Below are 27,673 nucleotides of genomic sequence, written 5' to 3' on the forward strand. Positions count from 1 at the left end.
CTTTCATCTGAGATGAGCTGCCTTGCAGGACTTCACTCACTCAGTCATTCTACAAATATTAGTTTGACCAGGCATGAGCAAGGTGGGCAAGGTTTCCGTCCTGCAAAGCAGTTCGGCGTGGGCGCTGGATGTGGAATAAAGAGTTGCCACCCGGTGCAGGTAGGCAGCTGCCGCGTTGGTGGCGCACGGTGGGGGGGATCTGGGCAGTTCAGAGGATGACTGTACCTCTGGTGGCTCTCCAGGTGCAATGGGGGAACGCCCTTCGCTCTGGAATTGCTGCTGATGATTCACTCTCGAGAACCTGGCAAGTGGAGCAGGTAGGGGACCGGGGCAACTGGACCTATGGCCCGTGTCTGGGATTGAGTGGCCGGTTCCCTGGGCAGCTCACTCTGAGAGTGGGATCCACAGGCAGGACGTTTATTAGGGAGGGTTCTCAGGATCGACACCCAGGGAAGGGGCTTGGGGGCGGGGGGCTAGACAGCCTCAACAAAGACCTCAGCCTACCCCCCCCCCCCAGGAAGCTCTGAAGTTGAGGGAACCCAAAGAATTATTCCAAGGTGGGGTGCGGAGGCTGGATCTTTATGTCCCAGCATGGACCAGGCCCTGGAAGTGCCCAAGAAGGGGGCGTGAGCCGGGTCCTGGGATGGGATGGGGGGCAACGGGTGTTATGCATCTCTACTTGGAAGCCTTCTCTTCTCTCTATATCCCTCCCTTTTCTCAGCCCTTCCCATCCCCAAAATGGATCTAAGAAGAGGAACCAATCTAGCCAGGGAGGGTTTCAGAGGAAATGAGGTATAAACAGAGACCTGAAGAAGGCATGGAAATTAACCAGGGAGGGAGAAGAGAGAGCAGGAGGAAGTTTTCAGGCTGAGGGAAGGGCATATGCAAAGGTCCAGAAGTAAGACAGGGAGGGAGGGGGGAGAGTATGTTTCATTTCAGGGTAACTGAAAATAGCTGAGTAGGGGTCAGTGGACTTGGGGCCCAGTCCTGACTCTGCCATTTACTCAGAAGTTACCTAGGGGCGGGCCCGGTGGCGCAGCGGTTAAGTTTGCATGTTCCACTTCAGTGGCCCGGGGTTCACAGGTTTGGATCCTGGCTGCAGACATGGCACCGCGTGGCAAGCCATGCGGTGGAAGGCATCCCACATATAAAGTAGAGGAAGATGGGCACAGATGTTAGCTCAGGGCCAGTCTTCCTCAGCAAAAAGAGGAGGTCTGGCAGCAGATGTTAGCTCAGGGCTAATCTTGCAAAAAAAAAAAAAAAAAAACAACTGTCAACGAAAATAATCCATAACCAATCTATAAATGAAAATTTGGGTGAGTTTATTCTGAGCTGAAATTGGAGGACCATGGCCCGGGGCCTTTCTTCCCGAGGGAAGAAAGGGCACCAAAGAAGTGGGGTGCACAGAGTGGTTATATACCCCCAAACAGGATGTTTCACATATGATTGAAATGTCCCTCCCACAATAGTCACAAGATTGCCCTGTCGGCACAGCACTTGATGGACACAGCAGGTAGTGGGTCTGCTATCTTGGTGGGCATAGCAGGAGGCAAGTCTATTGTCTCGAGCTGGGCGGTGACAGGTGAGCGCAGCAATCAGCTTCTAGCCTAAGGAAAGATGCTTAATCCTCAAGGAGACGCCAATGTTGGGAGGGGGAGGGAAGTTGCACCTTTATCTCAAGGGCCTTTGCTCTTGCCATAGGGAATGTCTAAAGCAGATATACAATGCATGCTCAATGGCCTCGGTCAGGCCCTTTTGGAAAGACAAGGTCAGGCTGAATTAGGTTTATATCAAATGGCTTCCTCATATTCTCCAATATATCCTATTGCTTGCCATTTTTATTCGTCAGAAGTTACCTAAACTCTCCAGACCTCAGCTTCTTTGCAAAAGGGGAATGAGAATACTTGCCTCCCAGTTGTTTTCAGGATGACATGAAATGACGCACACACAGTATGTTAGTGGCTGTGTCTACTACTGGCTATTGCTCAGAAAATAATAATGGTTGATCTGTTAATAATAAACCCCTGGCTCCGAAAAACTATAGAACAAGAATTCAGGAGTGAGCAAACTTTTTCTTAAGGGACCAGGTTAAATATTTTAAGCTCATGGACCATGTGGTCTCTGTTGCAACTACTCAGCTTTTGGAGTGTGAAAGCAGCCACAGACCATGCATTCGAAAACAGGCATGGCTGTGTTCCAATAAAACTGTATTTACAGAAACAGGCAGTGGTCCCATGTGCCAACCCCTGAAACTAGATTATTAAAACATCAAACAAGGTTCTGTGGTTTGAGAAGACAGTTCAGGTCCCTTCTCTGTGTCCCCTTTCTCCTCTCACTTGGAATGCTCTCTGCATATACCAGTTACATATATCCACATTGGCTTACAATATTGCATAACAATAAAACAAAAAACAAGATGCAACAATAAAATTCCCACTTTTTTTTTTTTTTTTTTTTGGTGAGGAAGATTGTCCCTGAGCTAATATCTGTGCCAATCTTCCTCCATTTTCATGTGGGACCCCACCACAGCCTGGCTTGATGACTGGTGTGTAGGCCTTTAGTCGGGCCCAAACCCAGGAACCCTGGGCTGCTGAAGCAGACCAGTCGAACTTAACCACTATGCCACTGGGCTGGCCACAATAAAATTCCCATTTTTGTCATGCAATGAGCTCACGAATTCACATTCCATGAAGTTCACGAATAGCCATTTATTCCACTTGAGATGATCAGTGGCAATGGCAATGAGCCTATATCAAAAAGCTGACGCTCATAATTGCAGTAATGAGGAATCATGCAAAGACTCTGTATTTACTTCAAAACACGCACCCCCTCCCCCCCCCCCCCCCCCCCCCGCCGCTGCCGTGTCTGGCATACACCCAACACACCGTGAAATTTCATTAGCTAGCTAGCTAGAGATAGAGCTCTATAGAGGTAATTGTCCTAACTCGGTTTAACCCAAAAAGCAGAATCTGACATAAGGACTTATTTGCAAGTAGTTTATTTGGGAAGAATTCTGAGAACCTGGAGTTGGAGAGCTGTGTAATATTGGAAAGGAGGTGAAAACGGGCAATGGTGAATTATCGCCACTCTCTGCAGCTCGGGCTCCATCCCACTGGAGAACCTCTAAACAACTATGGAGGGGGCCAGCCCAGTGGCGTAGTGGTTAAGTTCGTGCTCTCCGCTTCAGCATCCTGGGGTTCACAGGTTTGGATCCCAGGCACAGACCTACACACCACTCATCAAGCCACGCTGTGGTGGTGTCCCATATACAAAATAGAGGAAGACTGGCACAGATGTTAGCTCAGAGACAATCTTCCTCACCCTGCCCCCCAAAATAAATAAATAAAAACCTCTTCTTTAAAAAAAAGAAAAAGTGTCTCTGACCATCAACACCTAGCCACCCAGTCCTCCTCCCCGGGGGCAATTTTTGTTTGGACTTTCTTGGATATCTTTTCAGAGGTATCCCATGTATAGGGAAACAAATCCCAGTATTTTCCCTTTCTTCAAACCATTGGTGACATGCTACACGCTGTCTGCTGGACAATGCTTTTAAAAATTCCCATCTATGCATTTTTGGTGATAATTACAGATGTGTATGTTCAGGACTCCCTCTTTTTTTGGAATGACAGTGTAACATTTCATTTATGGCTGTACCGTAATTTACTTAACAGTATCCCTCTTGATGATATTGGTATTTCCAGTAATTTTTTATGTTGCTGAGGAAGACTCTCCCTGAGCTAACATCTGTTGCCAATCTTCCCCTTTCTGTATGTGAGCTGCCGCCACAGGATAGCTGCTGACGAGTAGTATAGGCGTGCGCCTGGGAACCAAACCAGGGCTGCCAAAGTGGAGCATGCCGAACTTAACCACTAGGCCACTGGGGCTGGCCCTCCAGTAATTTTTTAAAAGTCAGGTTGAGGCATACATGCAGTAAAGTTCACCCTTCTGAGTGTCCAGCTCTAAGAATTTGGTAAACGTATGCAATCGTGTAGTCACAATCAAGATGTAGAACATTTCCATCACTCCAAAAATCTCCCCAGTGCCTCTTTATAGACAGTCCTGGTCACGCATCCCCAGCCCCTGGGAACCACTGATCTGCTTTCTGTCCCTTTTCCAAATGTCTTTGGACATTCGTTTGCCTTTTCCAGAATGTCACATGAATGGAATCATACACGGTGTAGCCTTTTGAGTCTTGTATCTTTCACCGAGCACAATGTGTTTGAGATTCGTCCATACTGTTGTGCGTATCAGGGGTTGGTTCGTTTTTATCACTGCCTGCTATTCCGTGGTACAGATACACCACAGCTAGTTCCCAGCCACTCACCAGTTGGGAGACACTGAGTCCTTTCCAGTTGGGGCAGTTATGAATAGATCTGCAAGTATTGCATGTTAGCTTTTGTGTGGATATCAGCTTTTATTTATCTTGGGTAAACACCTAGGGGTGGGATTGCTGGGTTGTATGGTAAGTGTATGTTTGGCTTAATAAGCAGTCATCAAACTGATTTGCAAAGTGACCATACCAGTTTGTTTTTCCACCAGCAATATATGCATACTCACCGTGCATTCTGCACTGTCATCGGCAGTTGTTTTTATTTCAGCCATTTTTAAAGGTGTATGTAGATTTTGTCTACCATGAACAGCGCTGTGATGAACATTCCTTTTTTTTTTTTTTGAGGAAGATTAGCTCTGAGCTAACTGCCGCCAATCCTCCTCTTTTTGCTGAGGAAGCCTGGCCCTGAGCTAACATCCATACCCATCTTCCTCTACTTTATGTGTGGGACGCCTACCACAGCATGGCTTGCCAAGAGGTGCCATGCCTGCACCCGGGATCCGAACCAGCGAACCTGGGCCGCCAAAGTGGAACCTGCGCACTTAACCGCTGCGCCATCAGGCTGACCCCTGCGATGAACATTCTTAGACATATCCTTTCTAATTGTTTTTGTTGGTACTGGCCAGTAGATTCTGACTCCTAACGACCCTGTGAACTGCAGAGCAGAACCCTGCCTGGTCCTTTTGTGCCATCCTCTCATCTTCCAGCGCTTCCGGACAATGCTCCACTGCTATTCTTAGGGTTTTCATGGTCAAGTTTTTCACAAGTAGATGACCGGGTCCTTCTTCCTAGTCTGTCTAGTCTGGAAGCTCTGCCAAAACCAGTCTACCCGCTGCTATTTGAAATACCGGTGACACAGCTTTCAGCATCACAGAAACACGCAGCCGCCACGTTATGACAACCAATAGACGGTGGTGTGGTTCTCAGACCGAGAAGTGAACTGGGGCCCAGGAAGCGAGAGCGCTGATTCTTAACCACTAGACCATCAGGCTGGCTCCTTCATGATTAGGTGCGAGAATATCTGTAAGATACAGTCAGAACTAGAATTGATGGGTCAAAGGGTGTGAAAGCTTGATTGATATTGACAAACAGCCTTCTGAGAAAGTGGTGCCAACTTACCCGCCTACCAGCTAGGTATGGTAAAGCCTGTTTCCCCACATCCTCACTAACGCACCGTATTACCCAATTTCAGTACACGTTTTTGTACTTTCAGTGACTGCTGTGGGAGCATCTACCTCCCCCATGGGGTGTTTGGTGAACACTTAGTAAAACTTTTAGAGCAGTGCCCACACACAGAGCATGGCAGCGGACATCAGCTATGCTATCATTACCACTGCCGTCAATCACATTATTTTCTGCCTCTCTCTCTGGGCTCCTCATCAATCTATTCAGGAACACTCTTCTCTGAAGCGCTGAAAGGTTCTCCCTATGGACTTTAGTTAATCTTTATAAATCTCTTCTGATGCTGGTCCGGAATTCAGGCACTGTGGGGTTTACAGAATAGGGAAATGTGACAGGATAGGACCTTTCTAAGGTTACAGAACAGATCCGTGTAATTTAAGGTCAAAATTAATCTAGTTTGGAATGGGAATTGGATTCCTCTAGATTACAATGGCTTTTTTTTTTTCTTGAGGAAGATCAGCCCTGAGCTAACATCTGCTGCCAATCCTCCACTTTTTGCTGAGGAAGACTGGCCCTGAGCTAACATCCGTGCCCGTCTTCCTCTACTTTATATGTGGGACGCCTGCCACAGCATGGCTTGATGAGCGGTGCCATGTCCGCACCCAGGATCCAAACCAGCGGACCCCGGGCCATCGAAGAGGAACGTGCGGACTTAACTGCTGTGGCACCGGGCCTGGACTGCTTTCAAACTTTTTTGGACTCTCACCCACTTTAAGAAATACACCAGGCACCAGAACACCCATATATACCAAAAAAAGAAGTTTCAAAAAAAAAGCCCCACAATACTTCTATGTTTTCTATTTGTTCAATTCCATTTAATTGAAAATAAGCTCATTGGGATCCACTAACAAATTGATTTCAAAACCTACCATTGGGCTGAGACCAGTAGTGCAAAAGGCAGTGTTCTAGGATCTAGGTCACAGATGTTGGCCTCCTTGGCAATATAAGTGGAATCAGAGAACTTCACACTCAGTTTTGCACACGTTATCCCCATGTTCCTTTTTCTTCATTTCCTTGGGATGCTGGAGCTCATTCGTCCATCGGTTATTTTCAGAAATAGCTCTTGGGCTCCTTATGTGTACCAACCAGTATTAAGCGCCCGCGGAAAAGAACAGGCTTTGAGGAGCAAGAGGCCTGGATCCAAACCTCACCTCCACCATTTGCCGGTGATCTTGTCTCTTCAGTCATCAAAGACTCAGTTTCCTCGTCTGTCAAATGGGAGTAATAATAGAGAGATCAACGAGCGAACATGTGCCAAGCATCTAGCACGGTGTCAGGCTCATAGGAAGTACTTAATACAGTGGTTCTCAAAGTGTGATTTCCAGATCAGCCGCATCAGCATCACCTGGGAATTTAAAAATCCCAATTCTCGGACCTCACCCCAGATTTAGTGAATCAGAAACTCCAGGGGTGGGGCTCAGCAATCTGTCTTAACAAGTCTTCTTAACGGGCTTAATACATGGTGACTATTAACAAGGAGTACTTGGGGCTGCACAGAAGAGCAGCGGGCAGATCAGGAAAGGATGGGCAGGCTGAAGTTAAGCACTAAGGCGCCAGCAGCAGCCACGCGTTGCGGCTTGAACCTGCCGCCGTCCCCTTTCCCACCCGCCCCCGTCCCCGCTCAGCAGGGCCCGCCTAGAGCGCTCGCTGATTGGTGAAGTCTCTCTGTATATTCACCACCCACCCAATCGCGGAGAGCGTACACGGAGAGGGGCGGGACTGGGCTGGGCGAGAGCGGTGCGCCTATTGGCTACAGATCACGGAGCGGGGCGGGGCTGCGCGTGGGCACAGCCCCGGCGCGCCCCTGACGGCGGTTGAAAGATGGCGACTGTCACCGAGCTGAAGGCCGGTGAGTGCAAGCGGGGAGGCTGGCGGGGGAAGTGCGTGTGGCCTGCAGCTTGTGACGAGCAGGGGAAGCAGGGAGGGCGCGCGGAACACTGGAGTCCGCCTTCCCGGGGCACCTGAGGGTCTGCCGTCCCCCCCCTCGGGCCTCGGGCGCATTGTTGCGGACGCAGCCGGGGGAGAGCCTTAGGGCTGGGGACAGGACCCACAGCCATCCTTGGGGTTGGGCACAACCCTGAGCCATTTACTTAGGTCCTTCCGACGACGGGAGGTGGGGCCCGATTTTCCATCGGGAAACACCGGAGGTCGAGAGCCGCCTGGCCGGCCTCCTGTCTTTTTCGGGAAAGTTCCACCAAGATGCGGGCCCTTGAGCTGATGACATGGGCACAGCGTTCGTCGGGACGCAGGTGTCAGGGACTGGAAGGCCAGTTCTCGGTGACTGAGCCTCCCGCGTCGGACCTGCCCAGCCCCCGTGGAAACTCATTGATCCCGTGGAACCCCCCCGTGCCCATTTCACAGACGAGGAAATCGAGGTGGTGGTGGGAGGGGAACTAGCTCCCCCCGAGTAATTCAGCCAGAAAGAGGCAGAGGGAGAAGCTAGATGGGCTGCTCCAGAGCTCAGGTCTTCATCCCTGGGTGGTACTGATGCCCGATGAACAAAACCAGTTCGGGTTTTCAGGGAGCTTACGGTCGAAATCAATCATTCCTAGAGATTTGGCGGGGAGGGGGTTGAATCTCCATGAGAATGTAATTCAGTAAGGATTGATGTAAACGTGTGTTTGCGGCGCGGGCTGGTGAACAGTCCTGCGGAAGGCATGCCGTGATCCACAGGAACAGACCCGCGAAGGGCAAGCCCTCTCCCCAGGAGATGCATGTCGCATGCAGTATTGCATGCAACGTCAGAGGGTTTAAAGACACTTTGGGATCTAAGCCAGGTTGAGAACCTCTTTGAAGAAGTCGTTATGGTACGGGGTTTTAAGCATGCAAATAGAGGGAAGGGCAAAATGCTATGGCGCCCCAAAAAGAAGGCTTAATTCTCTGGATCAGGCACGTCCTACACAGATATAGGGAGCCCCTTATGCGTTTTCTGCATTCCCCAGTTCTGAATATGTTCTGTGTTCAAGAGAAACCCAGTGAAAATGTGTTTGCCAATCAATTATCGGAAGTTTCATGGGCTTCTACTTTTTATAAGCGCTTTGACATTTTTCCGCCTCGCTTAGTTCTGCGTCTGAGAGGCGGAACTCATTATGTTGGAGAAGGCAGCTGAGGCCTGAGGTGGTGATCTGGTAGGTTTCCCAACTCCAGCTTCGTTAATTCTCAGTTCTCTGCTGAGTCTGAGGCTGTGCTGTGTGCAAATACAGAGTGACTGGGACAGGATCCTCGCCAGTGAAAAATAGCTCTCCATCTGATTTCCAAAGATGGAATTAGAAACGGGGGTTCAATTATGATCCCAAGAACGTGATAAGGCTGTACCTTCCTTTTATGGGCCTGTTATCAAGTCAGATTGGGTGATAACGATACTCCCCTACCTGCAGAAAGGTGGAGGGGATGATTGAAAAAGAAGAAGAAAGGTTAAAGGCTAGTCTAGATCATATTTCTTTAATTGTATGACCAGATTTTTGTTGTTGTTTATCAAAGCTTAAAAAATTTACGCCTACCTGGATCAAAGCTGGCTGGGCTCCCCTGATGAATGTTCATTATTGTGGTGTACTGATCTGTTGTTTTTGGCAGGGCCCAGTACAGCATTAGATAATATTCACTCCAGCGTAGCAGTATACCGCACTTGTATGCTAATACTCCTCAGAAGCCTTAACTGAGCTCTTACTGTATTCTAGGCACTGTGGGTGAGATGTATCCATTCTCTGGAGTTGTTCTTTAGCCATTAGGGACAATTTGGAAAAAGAAGGTTCCAGACCCCTGCAAGGGATGGTGCCAATGCAGCCCCAGCCGCTCCTCATCCCTGCTGGTATTTGTAGCTAGATCTCACCGTCGTACTCACTGATGTTTGTAATAGTGCCCCGGGCTCATCACGAAGTTGGGTTACGTTCAACGTGGGTATCCCTGATCCCTTAGATGGCGGGGATCCGGTCACGTATTCTATTTCTAACCAGGCTGAAAATTTCAAAATCCTGCTGTTTTAAGGAATTAGCTCATAATTGTTAAAAAACAAACAAAACCCAAAAAACAAAAACCCACCCTTATGTCATCATGGGCCATTCCCCAAGGGTTCTGGCTATCAAAGGTTTTTATACAAAAGAACACATTCCTTCCTTTTATGGAGTGTCCTTGTTATCTTTAGTCATCTTCTTTCTGGACCAGAGGTTTTCAGTGACACACAGCAACTGGTCCGCAGTGATAAACACTCTTGCAAATATATGAGACACGGGGGGTTAAGTTCAGGTCCCAGTGTGCTGACTGTAATTCTGTCCCCTTTTCTCCTCACTAAAGAATGTGCATGAGACTAAAGCCGCGGACAGCGACGATGTTGGAAGGATAAACTCGAATTTGCTTGAGTGTGTTAGAAGAGTAAACCATTGCAACTTGGGAACTTCCTTTTTCATTACAAACATGCTTTGTGGCAGCTAGTGCAATAATTGTTCAGTTCATCACAATGTTAATTTGAAAGCTGCCGTTATGCCATTTACCTTGGAAACATTTTTCTTCAAAGCATGCCTCAGAATGACAAAACTTATCCTGTAATTGAGGCGGTCCTGTTTTGTATTTCACAGTTTTAAAGGACACCTTGGAAAAAAGAGGCGTGTTAGGGCATTTAAGAGCGAGGATTCGAGCTGAGGTTTTCAACGCCCTCGATGATGAAAGCGAACCTCCGCCACCGCTGTCTCATGAGAACCTTCTGATTAATGAATTAATTCGGGAGTATTTGGAATTCAATAAATATAAGTATACAGCATCTGTGCTCATGGCAGGTAAGACATTACTGTTAATCACCCGGGACGAAATCTGCTTCTCTCCTCCCCCAGTTCTCCGGAAGTGGCTAGCCCCGAAAGCTGATTCCATGAGCAAACAGTGCCATGGGAGTGACTGGGACGGAAAAGTCACACGGGCTCTTTCCATGCCTTGAACAGATTCTCAAGAGGCTTATTGTATCGTAGGAGACAAAAAATAACTAAATAAGCACGTAAATAGGTGCATACTTTGAAAAATCATCCATAATTCCTGATGCTGAGAATAAACAGTTTACATTTTATGCCGTTTGCTGCCAGTCTTTTTCTTTGTATATGCTTGAAAAATGTACACACACTCAGGTTTAATGCCTATATTCTTTTTTTTTTTTTTAAAGATTTTTATTTTTCCTTTTTCTCCCCAAGGTCCCCTGGTACCTAGTTGTATATTTTAGTTGTGGTTCCTTCTCATTGTGCTATGTGGGATGCCACCTCAGCATGGCTTGATGAGTGGTGCCATGTCTGTACCTAAGATCCAAGCTGGCGAAACCCTGGGCTGCTGAAGCAGAGCACGTGAATTTAAGCACTTGGCCACAGGGCCAGCCCCTGTGTCTATATTCTTTATTAAAAAATATACAACAATGGCAGTAAAGCCTCAGAGTATTGCTACTCTGTATTGGTTACAAATGTATGTAAAAGCATGGTATTTAAAAAGGCTTAAGAAGGTGAACTCCAGACTGGCTCTAGTGATGGGAGGGAGAGAAATGGTACTGGGGGAGGGGGCGTGCAGTTAAGGAGAAATGTACTGTATCGGTTACATTTACTTCTTCAGAAAGACAGTAAAAGCGGGGAAGGAGATGCGCAATAGTCAAGGTAGGCTTTACGTCTTGGGGGGGGGAGGTGGGGGGGGATGGAGCAGAAGGGCCTCACGTGTCCATCACTCGCTTCCCTTGTTTAAGTTTACTCTGTGCTTTCAGACCGTCTCATGCCTCGGAGATGTGCCTTGTCAAAGAAAAGAGATCACGAAGTAGATTTTGGAAGAGAATGAATTCTTTATTTGTGATGCTGGAACTTTCTTTTATTTAATATTAAGCATATATCTTAACTGAATAAAAACTGATGATTTATCTTGGTTTCAGGATCTTCATTATCACTATTTCCACTTTCCTCAGTCTGTTATAGATGGCTGTGTAATACCCTTGTTGGTGTTAGTGCCATCAGGTTGATTCTGACTCCTAGGACCCTGTGTACAGCTGAGTGGAACCCTGCGCGGTCTTTTTGTGTCATCCTCTCACCTTCTGGCACTGTGTTGGACAGTGCGCCGCTGCTGTTCATAGGGTTTCATGGCCAATTTTTTTGGAAGTGGGTGGCCAGGTCCTTCTTGCTAATCTGTCTTAGTCTGGAAGCTCTGCTGAAACCTGTCCACCATGGGTGACCCTGCTGGTGGCATAGCTTTCACTATCACAGCAACACGCAGCCGCCACAGTATGACGACCAGTGGACCATGGTGTGGTTCCCTGACTGGGAAGCGAACCTGGGCCGCAGCAATGAGAGCACCAAATCTTAACCACTAGACCACCAAGGCTGGCTGTATACTACCATTAATACTCAGAGAGAAGAAAATTATGAAAATATCGTTCATTAGGTGTCTTGACTTGGGCTTCCCTAGAATGAAATAGAGCGACAGTAGTCAAGTTTCATTTGAAGTGTCTTGGCTTTTTAAAAAATTGAGGTATAATTAACAGACAATGTAGTTTACCTTTTTTAGTATATAGTCCATAGTCCTGTGGACTTTGCCAAATGCACACAGTAGTGTGACTACCACCACAGTCACAGTCACGACACAGAACATTTCCATCACCTCCAGAAATTCTGTGTGCCCCTTTGTAGTCAACTTCTTTGCCTATCCCCAAGCCCTAGCAACCAGGGACCTGTCGTTATCTGTCCCTGTCGTTTGCCTTTTCCAGGATGTCGTATGAGTGAAACCATACGGGATGTATGTTTTGAGTCTGCTTGCTTTCACTTAGCATGATGCATTTGCGATGCAGCCGTGCTTGTTTTTGCCCCTGAATAGCATTCCGTTGTATGGCCATTTGGGTTGTTTCTAGTTTTTAGCCATTGTGAATCAAGCTGCCATAAACATTCGCGTACAAGTTTTTGCGTGAACATGTTCCCGTTTCTCTTGGGTAAAGAGCCAAGAGTGGATTGCTGAGCTGTGTGCTAAGTGTACGCTTACCTTTATAAAAATGGCTCGACTCTTTTCTGAAGCGCCCCTACCATTTTGCTCTCCTCCCAGCAAAGTGTGAGAGTTCCGGTGGCCCTGTATCCTCGCCAGCGCTTCATTTTAGGGTTAATTTCGCTTTGAGAATTATTGCCACCAAATGGGTATCAGTACTGTCATGTGTTTAATTTACAGCCTTCCTAGAAAACAGACCTCTGAAGTCTAGTGTGCAGAAACAGTATCTTCCCAACCAAAAATTGGCAGATTCAAAAAATGAATTTGTGTTAAACTGTGTTAAGGTACACATTTAACAAAAGAGATATTTTGAAAGTCATAAAATCACACATAGCTACGCCCGCCTTGATATGTGCCATCATCATTCTTCTAAAATCTGAAAAAATGTGCACAACCTGGTAAGTGTGGTTCTTATCAAAATCATGTTTGCTTTTTAGATTAATAAAGACTCAGTGTTTTCGTGATTTTTCCTCCAGAATCTGGTCAACCTGTAGTTCCTTTGGACAGACAGTTTCTTCTCCGTGAACTGAATGCGTTTGAAGAATCAAAGGATGATTCAGTGTAAGCAGTTTTTGTTTGAAAATAAGTTTTCGGACGTTGTATCGGAGCCCTAGTCACATGCTGGTGGGTTTAGTTCATTTTCATTCAGCAAGTATTTCTTTGGGTCTAGTGTGTCTAGCACAGCCCTACATCCCGCGCGTGCAGCTGGGAACGAGTCAGACGGGGCCTCTGCTCTTACGTGAAAACCCCTGGTTTCCGAGGACCCTGGCCCGACTTGTTTCTCAGGGTCGCTCCTCTTGGCTCTTTGATACGTCCCTGTTTTTCTCCTGAGGCTTTGTTCCCGTAATTGTTTTCTTTCTCACATCTAACTCTTCTTCCCCGCTGCTTCCTTTACTTCCCCTTAGGAACGTCCTCAGAGATCCCCTCCAAAACCCCGGGCAGCTCCCAGCCCTGAGCTGCTGCGCCCTCTCCTGTTACCCCCAGCTTGGGGAAAAGCAGCCCTCTGCTCTCATTTTGTTAGCGCACCCTCTCTTGCTCTCTTTGCCGCTTAAATTCTCCCCTCACCATTTATACCGAAACTGTGCTCCTGAAAAGGAGAGCAACTGTGTTCTAGTAGGTTCTTAGTTCTTTTCCTACTTCAGTGTTTCTTAAACTTTTTCCAGAGGATCCCTGAATGGCAAAAATATTTGTACGTAGGAGCCTGAGAACATAGCTCAAAGCTGCCTTCCTCTAGCAAGAAATTTCTTTGAAGTCTCACATTTTCTCTTTCTAAAAATTCATTAATTTTTTCGTTCTACTTCGTGGTATAGTTGCTTTACCCTAAAGATGTTTTAAATGACACACCAATTAAATTTAGCTGTCCCACAAATCTTCATATAAAATTGTTCCGGTCATATGCAGCCTTGATCCTGTAGTTTGTGCCACGCCCCTTGCACCATCAGTGGGTGTGTGTGTATATGTATTTCCAATTTGAGAAGCTCAGGTTCACTTGAGTTTCGGCAGCATTTTGTAATATTGACTACTCCTCATAACGCTTTTTGTCATTTGTCTTTTATGACCCTTTACTGTCTTGATTTTCCTGTCTCCCTAATGGTGCTCTCCATTTCTTTCTTTTTTTTTATTTTATTTTTCCTTTTTCTCCCCAAATCCCCCCAGTACATAGTTGTGTATTTTTAGTTGTGGGTCCTTCTAGTTGTAGCATGTGGGACGCTGCCTCAGCGTGGCTTGATGAGCAGTGCCATGTCTGCACCCAGGATCCAAACCGGTGAAACCCCGGGCCGCTGAAGTGGAGCGCGTGAACTTAACCACTTGGCCACGGGGCTGGCCCTCTTTTTCTTTTTTTAAGAGATTGGCACCTGAGCTAACATCTGTTGCCAATCTTCTTTTTTTTTCTTCTCCCCAACACCCCCCAGTACATAGTTGTGTATTCTACTTGTGGGTCCTTCTGGTTGTGCTATGTGGGACACCACCTCAACGTGGCCGGACAAGTGGTGCCATGTCCGCTCCCAGGATCCGAACTGGTGAAACCCTGGGCCACCGAAGCAGAGCACGTGGACCTAAGTACTGGTCCACCGGCCAGCGTCTTTCTTTCAGTTTCTTCATTGGCTCCTTTATGGTTCCCTTAAATGGTGGGCATTCCCTAAGTTTTGTCCTTAACTTTCTTTACTTCTTGCCCCCCGCCCACTTTTCTAGGTATTCTGGAGTCTGTAATGACGCCTCCGTGCGGGTGGCTCTGCCTTAAATCTGACAGATCTCCTGAATTGTGGGCCCCCCTTTCTGCTGCCATCTCAAACTCAGTGTGTCCAAACATGCCATCTGTTATTTTCATCTCCTCAAACCCCTCGTAGGTTCCTCCTGCAGCCATTCAGGTCTAAACTCAGAGTCCACATAGGTTCTGGCTTGGTCTCATTTCTCACCACTCATGTTGCCGGTCCCTTGGTTGTGCCTCTGCAGCCCGCCTATCGGTTCCCCTGCCCTGCGCTGTGCTGTTCAGGAGCCAGCTGTCTGGGTTCTCTGTCTGCACTCACTTTCTTTTCCAGCTTACGCTTCACTCCGCCAGCAGTTTGCTTTCTACAAGACAATGAGAGCTTTGTCCTAAAACATTTCCATTGGAAAGTTTTCAGATTCTAAAGAGTCCTGTGGTCCGTATGGCAAACACTAGTGTATGTTCCGGTGGACTCTCGAGTAGTGCTCCACGGTCACGTTGTATTTCCTGTGAAACTGAGGCATTGCCACACAAAGCAGGATGAAGTCTAGAATAGCCTTAGGTTAGGGCAGGCCCCACCACCAAATGAATTTGTGCCAATTTATGAACAAGATTAGTTTTCGAGTTTTTGTGTTTCAGAATTACAAATAAAGTATTGTGAGGCTGTCCTTTAAAAAAATTTTTTTCAACTTCTGTTTTTTTAAAAAGAAACCTTAATATCCATGAAGTTGCAGATTAAACGTGCTAGTTATATACTTTCTAATAACATTTTAAGATGTCTAAATCTTAAGTCAATTTTATTGTATGATAATTTAAAAAGTAAAATTTTTTAAATTTAAAAATCTTGAACCAGTTAACACTTTGGGAAACATTGGCTTAAAGTAGGCAAAGAGACCTATTTTATATTTCTGGATGATGCTGTCATAAGAATTGAAGCATCTTATTTATTAAATAGAGAAACTTCCTCTCCCGGTGGTATGGACAGATGGCTTCGGGATGCAGTTAGTTATTACTGCATAACAGATTACCCCAGAATTTGGTGGCTTAAAACAGGAAACATTTGTTATCTGTGGTCAGGAACCTGGGAGCGGCTTCTCTGGGTGGTCCTGCCCAGCGTCTTGTGGGATTGTAGCTATATGTCTGCCAGGGATGCAGCCCTCTGAAAGCTTGGCTGGGGCCGGAGGATGCACTTCCACGTGCTCCCTCACACGGCTGCTTCCAGGAGGTCAGCTCCTTGCCACATCTACCTTTCCATAGGGCAGCTGGCTTCCCCCGGAGAGAGTGGCCAAGAGAGAAGGCAGGAGGAAGCCATGTGCCGTTGGCGACCTAGGCTCTGAAGTTGCACAGGGCTGTCACCTAACGTCTTAGTCCATTAGAAGTGGGCTCAGCACACACTCAGGGGAGGGCAGTCAGGCTCCACCCTTTGGAAGGGAAAGGAATGTGGCACTTTAAACCATCACACCTGCGAATAAGTGCATATCTCAAAAATTTAAAAAACCCGTGAAATTGTGTTTTCATCTATGAGGTTGGAAACCAAGGAAGGCATTTCTGTTGTTGCGGTCTTTATTGTCAGCAGAGCAGCTTCCATTCGTGCAGGGATGCTGATGCAGATCTCCAGGCAGCACACGGGGAGGAGAAGACGATGCAGCTTGGGGTTCAAGTAGAGAGTTTGTTCCCTTACTATCGAAGGGGATCTCTAGCAAATCCTTGCTGAGCTGTGGGTTTCTCATTTATGAATTGGGGGTGACGATTATGACATCACAGGGTGAGGATAAAGTGAAGAGTGGGTAGAGTGTTTCATAAACTGTAAAGTAGCTTTTTAAATACTAGTTATTACTCAACTCCTGTATGGCTGACATTCATACACCATTTAATCTATGCCAGCAGAGTTCTAAACACTTACATTTATTGACTCATTTAGTCCATAACTACCCTATGAGGTAAGGACTGCACTTACCCTCAGTTATAGAGGGAGAGACATTTGTGAGGCTGGGGAGGTTAAGAATCTTGCTAGGGTCAAGCAGTAAGGCCAGGATTTGAACCCAGGCAGCCTGGCTCTCGAGACATAAGACCTTTTCTAGACAAGGATTTATTAGTCCAGTAAGTGTGTATTGAATACCTGTTGTGTATCAGACGTGTTAGGTACTGGGAAATCTTATACTGGACTTGAGAGTTTAAAAGCTGAATTTCTGTGCATTCATTGAAATTATATGTCACTTTTGATGAGGTTTAAGTTGTTGACATGTTTTCTCTGAGTTTTAAATTGTCTTTAGAGTTAAATGCTATTCTTTAAATTTAAAAAAGCATGAACAGTTTGCAATTTGGATAATAACCATGCAACTTTTTTCTTTTCTTTTTTGCTGAGGAAGATTCACCCTGAACTAACATCTGAGCCAATCTTCCCCTATTTTGTATGTGGGTTGCCGCCACAGCATGGCTGCTGACAAGTGGCATAGGTTGGCACCCGGGAACCAAACCTGAGCTGCCCAAGCAGAGCATGCCAACTTAACCACTAGGCCACAGGCCAACCCTGCAACCTTTTTCTTCTAAGTGTAGTGAATTACTTGGTCATTTTGGTGTCAGAGGCTACCTTTTAAAAAATAGATGTTTTAAGCTTTTACTGTTTATGCAAATTTAATTGATTTTGGTTTTCTTCTGCTCTAGACCTCTTTTATACAGGATTTTAGCTCATTTGTTGCATGGAACTAAGGAGGACGTCCCAAATACATTTCTAAAAGGGTCTTCACTTCAGCCTTCAGACCCAGAGCTTGGCAGACAACCCAGTGGAAGGAAGAAAATGGGTATGAGTTTTCTGAGACTTATCATTGAGCTGTCAGCAGCTATATTTTCTTTGTCTCTGTTTTTATCTTTGGAGTAGTTTTTCCTGAGCTTTTGCAACATGGTTTAATTTCGCTTATATCTAATGTAATTGGCCCGTGTTACTGAGCCTCCAAAAAAATGCTTTTTGGAAAGAGAATCTTGGGGGGAGACGGGAGGATGATGACAAAATTCTGAAATATAATTTCTATACAGAAGCATTGAAAAAGCTGATTTTCACATAAATTTGTACTCATTGGAGCAGCTTAGATCCTTATCATACTGAATAAACAGCTTTTTATCCAGTCAGCATTTTTTTCCTCTCCAAGCCTGAAAAAAGGCAAAATTCCTGAACACAGAGGGAGAAGTCACAGGTGTGTGTGTCTCGTGCATTTTCAGGGTGTTTTTTGGTGGTGGTGATCTACAAATAACGAATCCTTAGGAAATCACCCATATTCCTTTCAGAACGCTCACTAAGTGGCTTTTCAGTTGTTTTGATTACATCAGCAATAGGATTCCAATTTGATAACCCAAATTGAGTGGTTTGCGGCTCACTGTTTCCAACTGCGGTGGAGGGTTGATCTCTTTTTAAGGGCTGTCATGGGTGGGCGCAGGCAGTCATTATCGGAACACATATCAGGCTTGAATGTTGAGATACACTTTTAGGAAACATCTAAAATGCCAGTTGCCTGTTGTGGTTTTCCTAAACATCTGTGAGCAGTGTTAATCACGTTGAATATTTGCTGTGACTCTTCCAATCTGAAGGTGAAATATCTGTGAGTCAGGGAGACCCCGTTCGGAGGGGAATTCTGACTGCACGAGGAGTTATCCTTTTATGTATCTTAGAGTTCCGAGCTGATGGAACGGGGGAAAGACATCATTCCTACCTACTTACTTTACAGGGGAGAAAACCGCCACTAAGTTTCGGTGACTCATCGAAAGCCTGCAGCTGACCATTTTTAGCAGAATCAGCACCTTCGATCGCCATTCCTCTACACTTCCTCCATAGCTTACAAACTATTGAGAAGTTTCCCTAGTTCTCTTTCCAGGGATTGGTAAGGAACTGCCATTAGTGTCTACTATTTGGCAAGTACTTAAAAAACAAAACCAAACTCACAAGTACACGAGTAAATCTCTAAACATTCAAGTAATATAATGTGAAATTCCCTTTCTCCTTTTCACTTCCTGTCTCTCCCTAACTCCCCGATTTTCCTCCCTTCTGTGGAGGGTACCAGTGTTAGCAGCTTGGCAGGCATCCTTCAGGACTTATTTCTGTGTATGTAAATGTGTATGCACTGTTCCTGTACGTATTACCCTATAATTTGCCTTTTTCAATTGTCAGTATATGCGTATCTCCTTCTGCCCCGCTCTTAACTTCGTGTAGTGTTCCGTCATGTTGCTGATCGCTCTTTACTGACGCACTTCTATATGTTTTTAATGTTTCGCTTTCACAGTACTGCAGAGTAGCATTACTTCTTTGTCCTCACAAGTGCTTCTCTTGTCCTAGAAGCAGAATTACTGATTCAAAGCCTATGCACGTTAAAAACATAGTAGATATCGTCTACTTCCCCTCCAAAAAGGCTTGACCAGTTTACGTTCTTAGGAAGAATATGTGACAGTACCAGTTTCTCTGTTTCATTGTCACCAGTGGGTGTTGTACACGTTAACACTTGTTAACACAGCAAACCCACGACATCGGTATTTTCAGTCCCATCAGGAAAAATAACCTTGAGAAAGAACTTTCCTGGTTTGTAAGCTTTTTATAATCAATCTCCTTAATATTCATGGCTAATGACTAGTAAGAAAATTGTAAGTAACCGAGTATTTCTTAACCGAACTCTGTTCTTCTGAGATGAAAGGAGCAGGTTAGCTACTGGGTAGGCTTACACCGCAGGGGCTGGGTGGCGGGGAGAGATGGAGAATGAGAGAGAATTCGAGAGTGCCGTGGTTACTGTGAGTCCTTCACGGATCAGGTGCCAGAGCCGTCAGAGAACTGAGCTCAGGTCAGTAAAGCTCTGGAAGGCCCTGGAAGGCCCCGTGAGCATGACTGCTGATCCAACAGGGGAGGGACAGGGATTGTGCACAGTATTTTTCACCATCATCAAAAATGTTCCTGGCACAGTAGTGACCTCTGTGCAACAACTTGTGAAGAATTGTCAGCCAAAACCCGCATTCTGTTCCAGGAACACACCTAAGCTTTCCATTGCCCCTCTCAACGCGAGCTTACTGTGCGGAGGATACGTACGTTCTGACAACCCTGAAAAGGTTATGGAGATAGTAAAATGGTTATTCTTCCGATTACAGTATCTCAGCTCTACGCAAGCTCATCCAGCTGAAGTAGAAAACCCTACGCTCAGGTTCTCTTTTATTTCAAAATAAGTCCCAAGCACGCAGGCCCTTCTTTCATCAAGCTTTCACGGTGCTGAGAGAAACGCAGGCGGTTCATACAGCACACTCGCCTTGGAGGCGGGCCCGTTCCTGAGGGCTGTGAGCAGTGCATGTCACATTGGGGGCTGGACGTCAAAGACCAGGTGTTTTATCATAGAATCATCATCAGCTCAGCTTTATGCGCGTCTCTGAGGAAGTGCCTGCAAACATAGCGGCACTTTCCTGTAACGCTTTCCTAGAAAACCTAAAAGGCTTATGTCCTAAGGATGTTGTCAATTTTCTCCTGGCAGCAAAGTTGCCTAAAATTGAGGGAGTCGATCGTCATCCATGTTCAGACCCGTAGTAGTCGCAGCACTTTACATTACTGATGAGGATGACCAGCTGCTGCCGACTGATAAGACCGTAGAATCAAGCTGTCTTTGGAACAAGAACATCCAGCGTGCATTTTTGATGCAAAAATTGCAGATTTCTACCACTTGTCTAAATTTGTATTCTTTTTCTCCTGTCACCGAAATTGTCATTAAAAAGGTGGTTTTTTCCGTTGTAAAAAGTGACTGGAGAGCTGGGGGTTCGCGTTTCCTCAGGAATTTCGTTTGGGCCTGGCGTTTTTGTCGCATTGGATGTGAAGTCTTGTAGGTGGTTTTGGTCTAGAATGCTCCTGCCCTCTGCCCTGTCCCCGGGACAGAGAAATGGAGCGCTGTGCCCGGGCCCTCCGCTACTGCTGCCGGAGCACCGTGGGTGTCCGCACTCTCTGAAGCTTGTGGTTTTCTTTTGGGCTGAAGAACGTTTTCTGCAGTTTCTTAGCCAGTTGTCTGGTTTGGGGAGATGTCAGCTGTGCTGGTTCCTCCTGCCACAAGAGGGTGCTGCTGGGAGGCGCTGCTGTTTGAGGAAAGGTGTTTTCCCCCTTTTTAGTCGAAGACCTTCGGTAGCCCTTGAAATGCTGGTGGAACACGGCCTCCTGTCTTGCGAACCCCCTTCCTGCCGTGTAATGAGGAGAAGTTGGTAACTGCGAACACGTGGGCTTGCTCCAGGAGGACTCTGGTCACTGGATAAAGTCGAGAGACGCTCGGATAGTTACTGAGGCCCTAATACTCGCCACGTCTGACTTCCTCACTAGAATTTGAAAGAGAGGGAGTTTTTTCTGTCCTAAGCCATCTAAAGAACTCGCACCATATTAACTATATAACATCCTAAAATAGACGTAGATGTGTCTGCCTTTTGCCTGCTTTAGCTTGGGGTAGGTATTAACATTTGTTTCTCTCGATTGCAGACGGCCTCGGAAGAAAGGGGAAGGGGACAAGCGCTGACATCGAAGAGCCTCCTGTCTCTCCAGCCGTGAAGCGATGACGTTTCCATTGGGGCATCTTTTATCTTAAAATTGTATGTAGTCAATAACTTATTTATTCTCCCAGCATGACCAAAATGCATCACTAGCGCTTGCACTTTGTAGAAACTTGAGTTTCTGAAAAACATTTAGCCCCTCGTGTTTTACTGCATTTCTGAATAAAAGCCAACTGTGTCGTCTACTTACTGGATTTGGCTTGAAAGAAAATGGATTGTTTCTAGGAAGTATTTTAAAGGTTGTGAAACGTGTGAGAAATGAAAGGACGTTTCAGTACTCTGTACCTTCTTCAAAAAAACCCCTCCCGGTCGTTATAGCCGTATGCTCTGCCCTTTAACATGGCACATTAGTTAAATTTCCTTCAGGCCGGAATTAGGTAGATTTGTAGGAAAATTAATTCATGTTTAAAAAAACATTTAAAAGAACACTAAAGCCAGAAAAAACTAGTTCTTATAAAGTTTGGTTTTTTTCTGACGAGCTATTTTTCAGATAACCATTTATAATTAGACTTAAATATCTGAAATACTATCTGCACTTGAACTTAACAATGTACTTTTCTTTCCTTAGACCGTTTTGGCTCTTCTCCTGGAAGATTTAATTAAAACGTAAAGAGGGAAATAATTCTTTTAATTTTACTGTAAGTAAAACAAAGAGTTTATTTTATCGTGAAGAATGTGGGATAAGCATGAAGAGACAGGCTTTAGGCGAGATACCAGAAAGCACCTTTTCAAAGATGGCATTGTCTAAGCCTCACGTGGCCGCCCGTCGGACACTTACAGCACGAGCTGCACAGGGCCCACCCCTGCTTATTTGGGCTCCGAAAGTCTTATTAAACATCCATTTTTATTCTTCGGATAGAACAATATTAAGTGCTCTCTCTCAAATGCTGCTCTGATATTTATTAAGACATTTTTATAATGTGGAGTCTACAGGCTGATGTCACTGAAGACCACTGACTGTCACGGCAGACGGCGCCCGATGGCCGGAAGTCACAGGGTAGACTGAGAACAAAGCTTGGGCCCCCCGAGCACCGACAGCATTCAGCCTAAACGTTTCCACGGGCACGTGGGCAGGGCTGTAGTGGTAAAATGAGCATTCTCGTCAGGGTGTTGCCTTTGGAAATGATTGAAACTCCTGACTGTATGTTTGTGCTAGTCAGTGTTCAGTCTTTAAAGATTAACCAAGGATTTTTATCTGAATGCAGAACATTATTAAATAAGTCCCCTTAAACCATACTTTACAAGTCAGAGGATTTTGAGAGGCCCTGTTGAGGGGCGTAAATGACATGGTAGCCGTAGAAGCATTATAAGGGCTCATTTCCATCTTTTAGTGAAGTCTGCAGTAGCTGACTACACTTCTGAATTTCACTGTATTGCACGTGGGAACCTGAAGATCTGAATTCTCAGAGATCTCGGCTTGCGTCCAAGGGTGTCGGCACTGGGCACTGTGTTTACCTCAGGAACTGCAATCCTGCAGGACTTGATTAAGAAAAGGTGCTGGAGTTTGTCATTTTGGACACTGACATAAAATCCTCAAAATAGGAGCTAAACAGAATTGTCCCCTGTAGTCCATAGTGCTTTTGCATGCGTTATGCTGTACCTTGTTCATACCCGGGCAACTTTTATACCTTCAATGTATCATTTAATAAAAAAGCATTTAGGCAACTCACCTTTGTGCAAAGGGTGTTTGTATGGCTGTCGTGTCATCAGAGATGTGCACCTGGGCCACGGGAGTGCTGGGACGTGGTTGTCAGGCCTCCTTGGGGCTCTGGGCGGCCCGGGCTGTTGGAGACGGAGTCAGGTTGAGGGAGGGGCCTTCTGATGGGCGGGGCCCTGGCCACAGCCTTGTTGCTCTGGCACAGTTGTTCTTCAGAGCGTGGTAGGGGTGGGGGGTGGCGTCGTCTCCAGGGGGACAGTATCATAATCTGTGGGGCCATGTATGGCTTGAAAAGCATATTTAGTTTTTCATTTTTACATTTGGAAAAGAGAAAACCACTTGTTTTCAAAATACTCACTATGAGATTTTTAGGACTATCCACAAAGGAGGACCTTGGGTTGAGAAAATCTGCTCTAGAAATTCATATGCTCGGGATTTTTGAACAGCATTCATTAATTTATAATCCAGTAGTTTAAAAAAGTGCACAGGCTGAGACATTTAAAAATTCACTTAAAGAAATGACAAACATAAATAGAGAGGACCCATCAAAGGATTCTCAAACTCATAAACTAGTACATCATTGCTGGTGGTTTTCCTGGGTTGTTGGGAGACCTTATCTTCCAGAAATGCAGGAGAAATTTTAGGAGAAAATTTGGATTTACACACAAACAGGATGGGAGTTGGAACTAAAGAGGAATTTAGGAAAAGTGTGTGTTTCAACTTGGGCAATCTAAAAGCTCATAGAGCAGAGGTGGCTTCTGAAGATGATAAATTTCAGCTTAGCATGCATGTTTGCATAGACTACACTAATAGCTTTATAATTATGTGCAAGAACACATTTGTATATGACTCACGTGCCTCTATGATTATGTAACATTTGATGTGTTCTTTTCACCTAAAGCCAAGTGTACATGAAGGATTAACATTCGGGAGAATATGCCTTTAAAGGCATTTAGGACCATGCTGCTCAGCTGCATGGTATTGGATCTTTGTTAACAACCATCGTGCAAAGATTGTGTGCTCTTCAGTAATTTTTTTTAGAAATGAGAGCAAGGTAAAACTACCTTTTTAAAAAAGTAGACTATTTCTTAGAGCAGTTTTAGGTTCCTGGCGAAATGGAACGTAGAGTACAGAGATTTCCTGTATCCCCTCTGCCCGCACGCTCACACAGCCTCCCCACTGTCAGCGTCCCCCCCCCCCCAGGGTGTGACATTTGCTGCAACTGGTGAGCCTGCACTGACACATCGTTATCCCTTAAAGCTCCCGGTTGCCATTAGGGTTCGCACCAGGTGTGCGTTCTGTGGGTTTGAACGGTGGACAGTGACGTGCATATGCCATCATAGATGGGACAGAGTAGCTTCACTGCCCTAAAGGTCCTCTGTGCGCCACCTGGTCGTCCCTCCCTCCTACAACCCTTGGCAGCCACTGATGTTTTCACTGTCTCCGCAGTTGTGCCTTTTCCAGAATGTCACATAGCTGGAGGCATACAGTGTGCAGCCTTTTCAGACTGGCGACCCTCACTTAGTGATATGCATTTAAGGCTCCTCCATGTCTTTATGGCTTCATAGCTCAGTTCGTTTTAGCACTGAATAACATTCCATCACCTGAATGTAGCACAGTTTGTTTATTTGTTCACCTACCGAAGGTCACCTTGGTTGCTTCCAAGGTTTGGCGGTTATGAATAAAGCTGCTATAAACCTCTGTTTGCAGGTTTTAGTATGGACAGAAGCTTTCAACTCATTTGAGTAATCCCGAGGAGCGTGGCTTGCTGGATCACGCGGTAAGACTATGTTTAGTTTTGTTTTTACTGAGAATTGCAGGACCATTCCTGATAGAGGGCGAGAATCAGGAGTTAGAGTTGGAAACTGGTGAGGGACAGAGCGCGTTGCAGGCAACCGTGCCATGCAGTATTGGACCTGGAGACGCGTGGGGGCCAACACGAATGACATGGAGTCCTTCTGCGCAAGAGAATTGGGGCTGAGCCTTGCTCTGGTCGGGATCGGTGTCACTTTATTCACAAGGAGGCGAAGTCCTGTGTGAATCTTGGGCTGGGTGACTTGAGTGCAGAGACACTTCGAAATACTTACATTTAAATACTTACCTTGGGAAGCACGTGCAGGAAGAAACCATGCTTGGAACCAGTCTTTGATATTACTAAAAGGTGAAGGATGTCACACTTTGGAGCTTTTTGAAGCCAGTAGCAAATACAAACCTATTTGATTAAAAAAAAAAAAAAAAAGACTCCACGAGAGAAATTCCCCTCTGCCATCTTGTTCCATGAGTTCATGGAAACTCCCGTTCCAGGGCCTCCCAGGAAAGAGTGCCAAGGAAGTGGACTTGACAGCTCTCAAAGGAACATTTTTGTAAGTAACTTCCCCCCCCCCCTCTTAAAATAACTGGCTTTCTGAGCCATGAGAAATAACAGGGAGGCGTCTGATTTAGTTATAACAATGCGAACATCAGAGCTTCTGCATCAGACAGATGTGTACTGACTGACTGTTAGGTGCACATGCTGTCCCCGGGTGCTTCCAGAGTGTACCAGAAAGGCCTGAGATGCTTTATGTAAGCCCTTCCAGTGTGCTGGCACCTTTACCAACCCAGGAAGGGGGCTGAGGCAGGCTTCTGAGCATCTGTGCTTTCCCTTGAGAAATGTAAAGTGCCCACTTCCTACGGTGGTGATAAGGATTAGGGAAGAGAATGCAGTCAAATTCAGTGTTTGTTATAAAGTCTCCTTATTAATCATCTGTTAGAATGATTCTCTCTTAAAAGTTGCCAGCTTCTTTAAAGAAGCCCGTGCAACCCTCTTGGAAGTGCCAGTGTCACTGCTTCTGGTGAAAATGCCAGCAAGTTGGGTTCTGACGGCCGGCTCTGCGTTATCTTTCCAGGATGGGAAGGTGGCGATCACCGCAGTTTCCCCTGCCGGCGTCCTCTGCTCCACACCATTCCTGTCCTAAGGCAGGGGCAATTTCCACTCCTTTTACAGAGGAGACGTTAAAAGGCACGTGGGGAGGTAGCCCATTCATCACTTCCCAAGGAGCTGTCCCCCTGCCCTCGCCAGCCAGCTCAATCCTGGCTTCTGACTCTGCTTTAGGCCCACTGCAGTGTGGCCGGGCCTGGCCTGCGTGTGCACAGGGGAAAACCAGGTGAGTTTGCTGCTGGAAGGACGAGGAAGGGACCCAGAGGGTCTGAGCTCCAGGCTCTGCAGAGGGGACGGGGAGCCTGCAGGCAAACGCCGTGGCGGGACAGGCTGTCACTCACCATCCTGTCCCCGAGGCCTGGTGCAGCTCCACTCGGTCTCCCGTTGGTTGAGCAGCACAACAGCTAAGACGAAGCAGTGAAATACCTTCATTTACGCGGATCGCCTTCAAGGACTATGTACAGTCAAGCATAACTGCCGTTCTTCCCATGTTCCAGACAGGGAAACCGAGGCGCAGAGAGCTCAAGTGACTTGCCCCTGCTCACACAGCTCGAAAGTGGCACAGGCAGACTGAAACCCAGTCATCTAACCTTAGAAACCGGTTCTCAGCCTCAAGGCCAGTTCTGGGCCTTTCCCTTCAAAGTCTCTGGAAGTGAACGATGGCAGTGGAGGGCTCCCGTCCCACGGAGAGCTTGCGCAAATCTCTCCACCCCTCTGGGGCCTCGGTTTCCTCACCTGCAAAATGGGGGTATTAATAAAGACCCCCCCCACCCCCACACCCGCGCATCCCCTGCCTGGTGGTCAGGAGGGTTCTTTGGATAAGATGGGGGTGTGCCAAGCGCAGAGCCTGGCAAGGGGCTCCGCATCCCCCTAACCTTCTGGCTGCAGGGAGCCCGGAGCCCCGCGGCCCGGAGGCAGGTCCCTCCCCGCCCGCCCGCGGCCCGGCCGGAGGCGCGCGCGGCACCATATTTAGTCAGGGGAGCGGCGCCCCGCTGGTATGCGCCGGGGACGCCTGCGGGCCGGTCCGCCCGCCCGGGAGGGAGCGCAGGCGGCGGGGCGCGCGGGGGCTGCCCCGGGTCCCGGCCTGGCGCGGCGCCAGCCCCCACCGCGGCTTCCTTTTATGGCCTGTGTGCGTGCGTGTGACCGCGGGAGAGGGACCCGGAGCCAGAGACACGGGGGCCAGAGACAGAGGGAGACACACGGGAGAGACACAGAGACACAGGGGCCAGAGACAGGGGGAGACACACGGGAGAGGAAAAGAGAGAGACAGTGATGGACAGAGTGACAGAGACATACAGAGTGACCCCAAAAAGGCAGCACAGAACAGAAGGAAACGGTGATGCCGTGTCAGACATGCAGGAGAGGGACAGACAGACAGGGAAAGAAGCGGTCCTGAGAGGGAGAGAGACAGTGGAGTTCCAGGCGGCTGCTTCCCTTGCAAGAAAGCCTTGCAAGGCGAGAGGGACCGTGGCAGGGAACTTGCAAGGGCGGCGTCGCACCCACCTTCTCGTTGCATCCTGACACGCACCCTGCACGTTCCATCCTTATCACGCGCACACCCATCTCCCAGCTGCGGACCCTGAGGCTCAGAGAAGGGAAATGAGCAGCCTGAGGTCACGCAGCCAGCGAAGGGAGCCCCCCGGGGCCTGAAATCACAACCGAGTGATTTTTTTTTTTTTTTGCTTGTGGGTGGAGATGGGATGGCAAGTTGGGAAAAGTAAAAACTTCCCCTTCCCGCACCATTCCCAGCCGTCGAGGGGGCTCCTGCCCTACACTTTGCAGGGTTCAAAAAATCCCCTTTCCCCACCCTTCATGCGGCCTGGCCGGCGCCCTCTCCAGCCAGTAGGAGGCGAA

The 27,673-nt window shown here is 46.9% G+C and overlaps 1 protein-coding gene and 1 long non-coding RNA gene across 5 annotated transcripts; one reads left to right on the forward strand and one right to left on the reverse strand.

Moving 5' to 3' along the window:
- The first annotated feature begins 7,233 nt into the window (after positions 1-7,233).
- Positions 7,234-22,914, forward strand: CEP20 (centrosomal protein 20). 4 transcript variants are annotated; one of them, XM_014837609.3, is made up of 6 exons: positions 7,234-7,361; positions 10,084-10,281; positions 12,970-13,054; positions 17,364-17,500; positions 21,175-21,284; positions 21,814-22,914. In XM_014837609.3, exons 1-5 carry the CDS (start codon positions 7,334-7,336, stop codon positions 21,249-21,251), a joined length of 525 nt encoding a protein of 174 aa, XP_014693095.2. In that variant the 5' UTR covers positions 7,234-7,333; the 3' UTR covers positions 21,252-21,284; positions 21,814-22,914. The 4 variants fall into 4 exon arrangements, with proteins under 4 accessions (XP_014693095.2, XP_070340979.1, XP_070340981.1 ...); XM_070484879.1 differs by having other exon boundaries at positions 7,313-7,361; positions 9,803-10,281; XM_070484878.1 differs by lacking the exons at positions 17,364-17,500; positions 21,175-21,284; positions 21,814-22,914 and having other exon boundaries at positions 12,970-13,058.
- LOC106828835 (uncharacterized) lies at positions 20,812-26,803 on the reverse strand. Its single transcript, XR_011494286.1, has 6 exons — positions 26,695-26,803; positions 26,410-26,554; positions 26,161-26,223; positions 25,004-25,114; positions 22,916-23,027; positions 20,812-20,949 (listed from the first exon to the last, which is right to left on the reverse strand). It is a non-coding gene; the product is annotated as an uncharacterized lncRNA (long non-coding RNA).
- Positions 26,804-27,673: the final 870 nt, after the last annotated feature.

Source organism: Equus asinus, chromosome 14 (assembly GCF_041296235.1).
Source record: "Equus asinus isolate D_3611 breed Donkey chromosome 14, EquAss-T2T_v2, whole genome shotgun sequence".
In the NCBI taxonomy this organism is placed as follows: domain Eukaryota; kingdom Metazoa; phylum Chordata; class Mammalia; order Perissodactyla; family Equidae; genus Equus; species Equus asinus.